This window comes from Amblyraja radiata, chromosome 34, assembly GCF_010909765.2.
Source record: "Amblyraja radiata isolate CabotCenter1 chromosome 34, sAmbRad1.1.pri, whole genome shotgun sequence".
Lineage (NCBI taxonomy): Eukaryota > Metazoa > Chordata > Chondrichthyes > Rajiformes > Rajidae > Amblyraja > Amblyraja radiata.
In genome coordinates this window covers 16,274,543-16,286,446 of record NC_045989.1, presented here as the reverse complement: position 1 = coordinate 16,286,446, position 11,904 = coordinate 16,274,543, and the positions used below count along the sequence as shown (strand labels likewise).

Here is an 11,904-nt window from a genome sequence, read left to right as displayed (position 1 = left end):
GCACCCATAATTAGGATCGAACCTGGGTCTCTGGCACTGTAAGCCAGCAACTCTACCGCTGTCCCACACTGAGGTAGCTGGAAGGGGTATGAGAAATGGATGAGATGATGTGAGAGAGGGAAAATGTATGCAGCAATTTACAAAGAAAAGCACATTCAGGACATTTCATTTTTGAAATATGCACGCTGAGAACAACATGTCTGCTGATGGATATGCCAAGCTGTGACCAATTTGAACAGGCCATCAAAGGAAATTATTTTGGGTTATTTTGCAAGAAATCAGAACTTATGTCAATACAGGAATTTGTTAACCGCAACAAAATCAATCTCATAACTAGGTGATGCTTATCTGTGATGTGCTACAGAATAGAAAAATCGGTTTACAGTGATCAAGAAATGGCCATACTGATTTCTGCATCTATGGCATTTGGAGAAAAATGGAATAGATGTTTTCTCTGATCACTAGGTTAACTAAGTGTCCAACCCATTATTAACAGTTGTTTGGTGAATTTAGTTGTAAAAAGGCTCGCTGGTCACTGCCACCGCAACCCACAAATGCCAACAAACAAGGTTGTGATGCGGGAACCCACCCATGAAAGACGTGACCCGGGATGGACCATCAAGACGGTGCTGAAGACATTATTGAGAGACTCATGTGTAGAGACAAAAGAGGAGCTTGCCAGCTGCATGGAGGACAGAGATGTGTGGTGTGTCCATCACCGTTCCCGTCGGAAACCAGCACCACTGCGTCGCTAACGTTTTCAACGATTATAATGATGGTGAGTTGTAAAAAAAGATGACTAGGAATACAGTGCTGGATTGAAGTGCTTGATCCCCAGTTGAATTTTCTATTGTCCTTATTGATAGATGACATTTAAATACTTTAAAACCGAAACAATTTAAGTCACTTGACTTAGTCATGGAAAAGTATGAACACCGGTGACTTCAAAGGAAAATAAATGAAAATGTAGGAAGTAAAATTAGCCAACAGGTCTTCTGCTGTCAATCTGGGTCACTTCAGGCAATCAGATATTAGAGGCTAATTATGAAAACCCATGTACCATTTCAAGATTTGGGATTTAATAAAGAAGAATGCAGACAATCATCAGGTTTGCAGCAAGTAAACATCCGATATTTAATAGACAAGTACGAAAAAGAGAAAAAGGAAATGAAAAATGTAGAAAATATCTTTATTTCATTCAAATAATTGTATAATATTAAAACATGAATAGATTTTGCAAACTTGAAATTGCATTCAAATGTATGGTTTACAATATTAAGTTATTACTCTGCCTTTTCTTCCAATCAGTTTCCCCATTCCAATGCTTTAATAAATTCCTCCTCAGTGAAGGAGAGCAGTTTAGCAGCTTCCACATGCATCTTTAAAAAAAACATAGTTGAGATCTGTTAGTGCTATGATAATACCATTCAATCACCAGATTATTTTAATACTCTTAATTTCCAAAAATGGCAAGGTCACCAATTGCCGCTTCTCTCATTTTCACATCATACCTTTTGCCTTTTTAAAATGTCTATCAACTTCATCTGTTTCTTAAAGCCAGTCATAAGCTCATTTTTCTGCTTTTCCAACTTCTTGTTTTCTAACTTCAGCTGTTCAATTGTTAGTTTTTCTTGATTAGTTATGTCCTGCACATAAGAAATTAGCATGTATTACATTACTTTTATTTTAGTTTTGTCCAGTCAAGCACCTTCCAATTTGAAATAATGGAGAGGGGCAGAGCACTTTCAGCAGTCTGAATCCAGTGGACAATGCAAATAAATACCATGTTCCTCGAGGACTCTGAGAGCTGGTATTGAGTAGCTTCTTTGGATGAATTACCACAATACCATTCAATTGGTAAAATAAGCAAGTAATGAGCTGCCTTAGTGTCAGACTATCAGATGACCTAGAACAAAAATTGGCAGCTAAGGAAATGAAGAAAATATACAGAAAAGAATCAGTACAAATGCAAGGTTACCAAGAATGATGGAAATAGAAAAGGTAGATGCCATACATGGAGATAGAAACTAAAATTTCAGTGATCCTAAAGCATTTTTGTTCTCATGTCAGTCTCATCTAGACCCACAGGACTGGAGTGGAAACAAGTAATCCTCAACACTGATAAACCACCTTGGATGCTTAAAAGTCAATCAAAACCACAGACATGGGGCCTTTGGCCCAGCTCGTCCATACCGATCAAGATGCCCATCTATGCGTCCCATTTGCCCACCTTTGACCCATATCCCTCTCAACCGTGACTATCCTTTTACCTGTTTAAATGTACCTTAAATTCAGGGAGTTTGGGTAGAAAAGGATTCAAGGCTTGAGTGACTCTTCTCTCAACGGTGCCCTCAAGAGTGGCTGAATGTGGAATTGATAATTTTCCCCAATATCTTTATTTTACCTTATTACTTTGCTTCACTTTATTAAGCTCCGCCTTGTATTTGTCGGTCTCTTCTAATGCCCGATTCAGACGAACCTCTGTGGCATTGTGGTTTGTTACAAATTGCTTCTGGGCTCTTTTCTGGGTCTCTAATTCCTAGGATAACAATTACATGATGAAGAAGTCACTGAATTTTCACTTATACAACATCAAAATATTAAAAGATACATTATTTATAATATTTCACTTTTACATAAAAACCTATCAAACTCTGCATGTATGTAAAGCATTTCTGAAAAAAGTCACTGAGCCAATTTGCTGGCTCTTTTTTATCGAGACATTATCTGATGGAAGAAAGTAAGAAATATTGATTTTAAGCTATAGGCCCTTCAATATCTGGATTTAAAAATGCTAATTACATTATTAAATGACCCAAAACCACAACCAACAATTTGGTAGGGGAAAAATCTTGACATGATTTTTTGATATTCAAACACTTTCATTTGGCCAGGTTCATGAATAGGCATGAAACAAATGTTGGCAAATATCTGTGCTTGGTGTACAATATCTATTGCACCATTGAGGCATGTTGTACAGCTGTTACAAAATAATTTAAAAATATATAATATAGCTCTTAGCTCAGTCTTACACAAGGCAGGATAAAAATCAGTCTGAAGATGGGTCTGAAGATCATCAGTCCGAAGAAGGGTCTCGACCCGAAATGTCACCCATTCCTTCTCTCCAGAGATGCTGCCTCTCCCGCTGAGTTACTCCAGCATTTTGTGTCTATCTTCGATTTAAACCAGCATCTGCAGTTCTTTCCTACACAGGATACAAATCACTACTTGCGTATTACAATGTTGGTGTTGCTTGTCAACGATGCACCATCCTGCAGCAGAAGGGGAATCTACTTCAATTTATCTTGATCTAACACACTTCTCAGCATCTGCATACAATGGTGTCTTGCGCTTCTTGTGCGTAGTGGTGGAAAGATTGGTGGAAACAGGGCCGTGATGTGAACGCTCTTTCCTTAACCTCAATTATCAACTGTGGTGTGATGATTGCCACAGGATTCATGCAGGTCCTTGCTGATAAATATGCGTGTACCCAACAGACATGTGCAGCATATATATAACAAAAGCCATGTTGCCAAATCAAATCCAACATAGCAGACTGTCAGCACACAGAAATACGGGGGATAAATTTGTGTAAAACAGTATTGAATGTTTGTATAGCCTCCGAGAATGTCAGATTAATTTTTTGCACGGTTCCTGTATTTTGTATATATTTATTACTTGAATAAGTTCTATTTTGATTTTTTTTAAATATGTTTCCACTGCCTACACTACTCTGCAGGATCTCTATAGTACTCATCACAACAGCTTTCAGATCTGTTGTATTCTTCCACATATTTCACAAGTAGGTTAGTATGACATGATAGCCTTTATCACCAGCAAGGATTGAGAGCAAGTCCGAAGTGATATTTAACAGCCTAGATAGACACAAAGTGCTGAAGTGACCCAGCAGGTCAGGCAGGATCTCTGGAGAAAAAGGATGAGTGATGTTTCCCATCTGAGTTACTCTAGAGTTGAAGAATCGCAACAGTTTGAAGAAGGGTCCCAAGCCGAAACGTTATTCATCTTTTTTCTCCAGAGTTGCTGCTTGACCCACTGACTTTGTATTTATTTTTGGTATAAACCAGCATCTGTAATTCTTTGTTTCTACCTTAACTGCCTAGGTTGTCCATGAACAACTCGTCTCTGAGTGATAACAATATCTGGAATACCACTTAGAAATCTTTCAACAGTTGCCCCCCCCCAATTATCAATGCATCCACATAGACATCACCATAATAATCATAATCACAATCATATTTTATTAGCCAAGTACGTCTTGTAACATACAAGGAATTTTCATAATGGAATTAATACTTCCTCCTGTCTTTTACTTCTGCAAAGTAAATTTATAAATGTCAAATAATGGTCAAGTAATCACACTTGTATATTCCCACTGGGTCCTCTTTGGTTCTGTATGCCCTACTCTTCTTCATGGTGCGATCTCACTGACCCACTGATCTTATCCAAACTGGTCTTTCTGTCACACAGGTTCCACACCAACATGATTCAGTCTTCACACCCTTTCATGTACAAGCAAACAACTGCAGATGCTAGCTTATATCAAAGTGCTGAAGTAACTCAGTGGGTCAGGCAGCATCTCTGGAGAAAAAGGATGGGCGGTGTTTCCCGCTGAGTTACTCCAACACTTGGTGTCTATCTTCACGGCCTTTAAACTGGTCCAGCAATCTTCTCAGCGTCAAACTACATTTCAAGAAGGCAGCCTAAAAAATGCCAACTTCGTCAGGGACATGCATAGTTTTAAATTTAGCAAAATACATGATTAAAATAATTCTGTAGAAATAAACTACTACTTATTATGCTCAATGTAATGATAATCCATGCATAACCCATTTTGTATAACTCTGGGAGGATACAGAAAACCTTAAAATAGAGAGTACATTTTCCATTCCTAACCATAAGATGGCAGTAACAAGTAATATTTCCAATTTGGCATCATATTTCATTGCCTAAGAATAGTTCAGTAACTATATCCAATCTTTCATATAAATTCCAAAACGGCTTTAGAATATTAACACTTCAGTTTTGATTGAGAAAAATAATATTGGCCTGCAGTGTATCTAAATAACTAATCCTTAATGAGAGCACTAAAGGCTGCAGAGCTGAAGTTTCCAGTTTGATTCCTGGTCCATACTCACTTAGATGTTGCCAGCTGCAGAAATAGATGGGAAGCATGATTGATCTCAGTGCCCAGGGAAATAGAAACATTTCCCTGGGCTTCTTACTCCTGACAATAACCAGTGAATTCATTGAAAGCTGTATACTGGATAAGGACAAAAAAGGGCCAAAGAGCCCTGCACTCCTTGGACAAATAAACGCGACAAAAATTTCCAGGACGTTCTGGAACCTGCGATTTAAAAAAATTGGACCCATTCTATTCATATAAGTAGCAGTAAATTAAGCGTAGTCTGCAAATCTCAGGAAAATAATAATAAAGTTTTAGCAAATGAACCGATAACTTGGAAGGTCTGAAAAGATAGTAATCCGAAGTGTGCAATTTAAATGCCAATTTAATTTGCCAAATTGACTGTACTTTTACTAAATGTTATGTGGCCTTTCACACTTGTGCATGCAAGTGGGATGGAATCACTTTGATTTTCACTCTAGGGCCAATATGAGCAAATCATTAGGGCCTATGAAACAGATCAATTGCTGCCTTGTGTAGCTATCAGGAGCGACAAAGCCTATCCACAATGTTTGTAGAAATGTAACAATTTAAATGGATCAGTTTACTTAAATGTTATAGTATGAAATATACCTTTTGCAAAGCGAGCGCTTGTTGCTGTAAACCATCACTTTTCTTTTGTGCCTCATCAGCCAGGCTTTTATATTTCTCAATTTGAGACTGCTGGATGTTCGTTGCCTTTTGTAATCGGATGCGTTCTTCCTCTACCTCCTTTACATGGCTAGTCAAGGTATTATTTTCATCATCCTATTAAGCAACGGTAAAAACTGTGAAACATCAAAAAGATAACTTTATCCAAAATCTGTCAACTGAAATGGTCACTCAACCCACAATCACCATCAAGTTCATTAAATAAAAATGGAAGAAACTAGAAATACTCAGCAGATCAAGCAGTTGCTATGGAGAAAGGAGCTGAGTTAACATTTCAGGTTAATTTTCTCTCGTCACAATTAAGATCAGATATAACACATCATATTCTGTAGAAGGGTCTGGACCCAAAACGTCACCCATTCCTTCTCTCCAGAGATGCTGCCTGATCCGCTGAATTACTCCAGCATTTTGTGTCTATCTTCGATTTAAACCAGCATCTGCAGATTCTTTCATATTTGTGTTGAATGCATCTATTTTTTTAAGAATCAAAAGGTGCCGCCCACGGCATGAATAAAGGTATATTTTGTGGTGAAATTCTGACATATTTGTCGTATCATAAGTAATTTCCGCAGCAAGTTTTGGATTTCTGCAGATGCAAATGTTGACAAATTCTGGGCATTTGGTTGGGATGGCTCTGGCTAATCAAAAGTTGAAATTCCGACTGATTGCCAGCTAACGTGGAGAATAGACCAATGGTGCAGGAGATTAGACACATGGAACATTTATTTTTGTTAAAACCAGAGTTTGCAACCTTTCTGAAATTGATCTGAGGCAGAATGTAAGCACTGATTAAGCATCAAGATATTTTCAACAAGATAAACCATTCCACTGAAACCGATATATGCCTGTTAAAATAAAACTGTCAGTCGGGCAAATGTGTCAAGAATTTGCCATCATTCAGTTAACATCTACCAGATGTGGGATATTCTCAGTTCTCAATATGTTTAATATTAATATATTGAAACTTTGTGGTTGAGGTCAAAATGGCAATCTTACCAAAGCCTTTAACCACAAATAAAATATATCAAAGAGTTTGATTAAAATTTAGCTGTGAGATACATGTAACATAATTATACAGATGCAAATAACAGCCACTTTTTATGTATGTCTACTCTGATATTCTAAGTACTATTTTCTCTATTTTAATTGCATTGCCAATTCATGCATAGCAAATATTCTTGACAAATTCATCATCTTGGAACCCAAGATCCCTCTATACATCAATGCAGTTCAGGGTCTTGCCATTAACCGTATACTTCCCCCCTTACATTTGGCCTCCCAAAGTGCAGCACATCACTGTTATTCCTATTAAACTCCATCTACCTTTTTTTACGCTTATATTTGTTACTGATCTAAATCCAAAAGCAACAGAAATACTGTGGCCAATTAATTGACGGAATTCACAAGAGGTTTTATTTTAAATCAGTGTGTTGAGGAACCTACAAAGGAACAAACTATTTTAGATTCAGTAATGCACAAGGAAAAAGGGTTAATCTATGATCTGGGGTCTTCAGGGAGCAGTAATCATGATATGAAAAAATCTTATGTGAAGATTGGAAGTGATTTAGTTCAAATAGGTCCAAATAAAGCAAACCTACAGATGCACGAGGCGTCTATGATAGATTGGGATCAACATTAAAATTATAACAATAAACAACCACTGGCTAACTTTTATTGAATTAAGAAATTGTTTACAAGTAATATATATCTCTAAGGCAAAAGATGTGAACTAGTCAAGTGGTTATATACACCGTATATCCCTGACAGATTCTGGTTCTCATCGTCCTGAACTATCCCTCTATTTTTTCTGTGTAGCTATAAAGGGAAATTAAAGGTTGCATTGGATCAAAATAATCAATGTATAATATGGCCAAATAAAAAACAGAAAACCTTATGATTCAGAAAACATCAGAATTAAGTAAATGATGAAAGTTGAAGCAGAATATAAGGGTAAGGTTAAAAACAGATTGTAAGAACTTCTACAGATAAGTATAAAGGAAAAACAGAACCAAGTCAAGTCGAGTTTATTTTTACATGTGCAAGAATGGAGGTATAGGTACAAATGAAAATCTGGCTTGCAGCAGCACCACAGACACCTGGACAGTCAACACACAAAACAAATTATGTATAAATTAAGCATTAAATTACTAATAGAAAGAATACAGTGCCAAAAACATTAACGCAAGACACAAATTGGATAAGAAAACAAGACCATGGTAGGGCAAAAGGTGGTCCATAGTGTTCTGTTTGTAGAGTTAGGATTTGGGTTGCATGGGTTGGTTTGAGGATCTGATAGTTGTAGGAAAATATCCATTCCTGAACCTGGAGATGTGGGTCTTCTGTGTCTCCTGCCAGATGTTAGCTGTGAGAAGAGGACATGGCCTAGACTGTGGGAAAACTTGATGATAGATGCCAGCATCTTGAGGCAGCACCTCATACATGTAAAAAGGGAACTGCTGTAATCATGGGGGACTTCAATTTTCATATTAATTGGGCAAACCAAACTGGGCAGGGTAGACTAGAGGAAGAGTTTATAGAATGTATTAGAGACGGGTTCCTAGAACAGTATGTCACCGAACCGACAAGGGGGGAGGCAATCTTGGATCTGGTCCTGTGTAATGAAGCAGGATTAATTAAAAATGTCATAGTTAGGGACTCGTTGGGAACAAGTGACCACAATATGGTCGAATTCCATATTCAAATAGAAGGGGAGCAGGTTGAAACTCAGGCTAGGGTGCTTAGTCTAAATAAGGGGGATTATGAAGGTATGAGGACTGAGCTGATCAAAGTTGACTGGGATAGCAGACTCAAGAATAAGACGGTACATGAGCAGTGGTGTACGTTTAAGGGTATACTGTATAACCTTCAAGAAAAATTTATTCCTATGAAGAAAAAAAGGGGTAAGGGTAAGAACAGTCAGCCATGGCTCAGTAAAACTATAAAGGATAGTATTCGGCTGAAGGCAAGGGCATATAAGGTAGCCAGAGATAGTGGGAGGGTAGAGGATTGGGAAGCATTTAAAGGTCAGCAAAAAATAACTAAGAGATTAATTAAGACGGGGAAAATAGACTATGAAAGGAATTTAGCGAACAACATAAAAACTAATAGTAAGAGTTTTTATAGCTATATAAAAAGAAAAAGGGTGGCTAAGGTGAACGTTGGTCCATTGGAGGGTGAGACTGGAGAGTTGTTGGTGGGGAACATGGAAATGGCAAAGGCATTAAACGAGTATTTTGTATCAGTCTTCACCATAGAAGACACAAAAAATATTCCAACGCTGGATAAACAGGGGGCGGTAGGAATGGAGGAGCTAAATACTATTAAGATCACCAAGGAGGTGGTATTAGGGAAATTAATGAGACTGAAGGAGGATAAATCCCCTGGGCCTGATGGATTACATCCAAGGGTCTTGAGGGAGATAGCGGTGGGGATTGTGGATGCATTGGTGATAATTTTCCAAAACTCCCTGGAGGCAGGAACGGTCCCAGTGGATTGGAAAATGGCCAATGTAACACCTATATTTAAAAAAGGAAGTAAACAGAAGGCGGGTAACTATAGACCGGTTAGTCTAACATCGGTGGTGGGTAAAATGTGGGTAAGTGTGTCTGTTTAGTGTTCAGCCATGAGCGAATGGCGGTGCGGGCTCGACGGACCTGGTGGTCTACTCTCGCACCTACTTTCTATGTTTCTATGTTTCTATACAGATGCTTTCGATAGAGGGGAGGGTTATAGCCTCGATGGACCAGGTTGAATCCACTACTCCACATTTTCTGACCACGGGAATTGCCCATGATGCAACCAGTCAGGATACGTCCTACTGTATATCTGTGGGATTTTTTTCAGTAATATGCCAAATTACTTTAAATTTCCAAGAGAGGTGGTGTGCCTTCTTCGCTGGAAGGCGTAACGTTTCTTCAGACCTAGAAAGATCATGACCTAAAATGTCACCCATCCTTTTTTTCCAGACATGCTGCCTAACCCGCTGAGTTTCTCCAGTATTTGATGTCTATCTCACTTACATTGATATTATTGCAATTTGATTATGGTATTAAAATATTTATTAGCAAGCCATTTAATAACAGATACTTCTAAACTCTGGGTGACTTTATATTTGACCCTTACCTTCTTGTTGTATTCATGAGCTAGTCTATCCAGTTCCTCCTGCATTACTCTTAGTTTTGCTTTCAGAAATCGTATCTGGGCCTCTGAGTTCAGAGTAAGTAATAGAATAGAATTTAAAAAAAAAAAATCAACACAATTTATCAAACAACTACCTTTCAAAATAGTTATCCATTATGGTATATTTACCTTCAACACTAAATAGTTACTTAACTGAGGACAGATTATAGTGTAATGTGTTTTAATATCAAATTCACAAATTAAGAAGTGTTTTTCCTTTCATCTGTTACACAAATAGAATGAGATCAACAACTAGAAAACTGAGAGGTCTGTTTCCACGTTGCCTTGCTTTCCTATTCACTCATGCATCAATTCTGTCAGGCGTATGCAGATATTAGGCAATAGCGGCTTTCAAGGAAAAATAATATATTAGTATCGGAGCAGAAATGAAAAGGATTTCTCAAAATAATCCAGGTAAAAAGGTTATACCTCAAGAATGATGAAATATTAACGATTCAGATGAGAGAATTAAATGTGACATCTCCAAGTTTGCGGATGGCACAAAGCTGGGTGGCAGTGAGCTGCGATGAGGATGCTATGAATCTGCAGGGTGACTTGGATAGGTTGGGTGAGTCGGCAGATGCATGGCAGATGCAGTATAATGTGGATAAATATGAGGCTATCCACTTTGATGACAAGAACAGGAAGGCAGATTATTATCTGAATGATGTAAGATTAGGATAAGGGGAGATGCAACGAGACCTGGGTGTGCTTGTACATCAGTCACTGAAATTAAGCATGCAGTTACAGCAGGGAGTGAAGAAAGCTAATGGCATGTTGGCCGTCATTGCGAGAGGATGAGAGTTTAGGGGCAAGGAGGTTCTACTGCAATTGTACAGGGCCCTGGTGAGACCGCACCTGGAGTATTGTGTGCAAATTTGGTCTCCTAATTTGAGGAAGGACATTATTGCTATTGAGGGAGTGCAGCGTAGGTTCACCAGGTTAATTCCGGGGATCACGGGACTGACATATGAAGAAAGAATGGCTCAACTGGGCTTGTATTCACTGGAGAGGGGATCTTATATAAACACATTAAATTCTTAAAGGATTGGACAGGCTAGGTGCAGGAAAAATGTTCCCAATGTTGGGAGAGTCCAAAACCAGGGGTCACAGTTTATGAATAAGGGGTAGGCCATTTAGGACTAAGATGAGGAAAAACTTCTTCACCCAGAGTTGTGAATCTGTGGAATTCTCTGCCACAGAAGGCAGTGGAGGCCAATCACTGGATGTTTTCAAGAGAGAGTTAGATTTAGCTCTTAGGGCTAAAGGAATCAAGGGATATGGGGGAAAAGCAGGAACGGGGTACTGATTTTAGATTATCAGCCATGATCATATTGAATGCAGTGCTGGCTCATACGGCCAAACGGCCTACTCTTACACCTTTTTTTCTATGTTTCTAAACACATTGTGTCCCTTTTTCCTTGGAAAGAGAAGGTTAAGCAGGTTGATGGTCTTTTAAATTATCCATGAATTTGAACAGTGTGGATGTCGTGAAGATGTTTCCACAGACCAGAATTGAAGGCCCTAACGTAAGATAGCCTGCCACTACTAAATCCAAATGGAATTAGGAGAAACTTATTTATTCAGATAAATAAACTTATCTAGGTTTCCCTTAAATACATCGTATGAATCATCTCAACTACTTTCTCCAGTAGGAAGTTCTCCATTCCAAGGAAACCGTTCTATTGGAGGAAGTAGTTGTGATGATTCATAAGATGTATTTAAGGGAAATCTAGATAAGTGTGAAAGTAGAAAGAAAATAAAAGGATCAGTTGATGAGATCAATGAAAAAGTATGTTCCATGTTCTGTCCATTTTGAACTTGAATTGCAGCAACAGTCTGAACATGAATTGCAGCATTTTGGAGTTCCG

At 38.2% G+C, this 11,904-nt stretch overlaps 1 protein-coding gene across 1 annotated transcript in view; it reads right to left on the bottom strand.

Annotated features, from left to right (window-relative positions):
* Positions 1–1,057: 1,057 nt before the first annotated feature.
* Positions 1,058–11,904, bottom strand: part of tex9 (testis expressed 9) — a 34,797-nt gene continuing 23,950 nt past the window's right edge. Inside the window, exons 8-12 of the mRNA XM_033050083.1 lie at positions 9,977–10,059; positions 5,777–5,950; positions 2,405–2,539; positions 1,512–1,646; positions 1,058–1,379 (exon numbers count right to left, since the gene is read on the bottom strand). Of these exons, the coding sequence (XP_032905974.1) occupies positions 1,305–1,379; positions 1,512–1,646; positions 2,405–2,539; positions 5,777–5,950; positions 9,977–10,059 (602 nt within the window). The 3' untranslated portion in view covers positions 1,058–1,304. The remainder of the gene's footprint in view (positions 1,380–1,511; positions 1,647–2,404; positions 2,540–5,776; positions 5,951–9,976; positions 10,060–11,904) is intronic.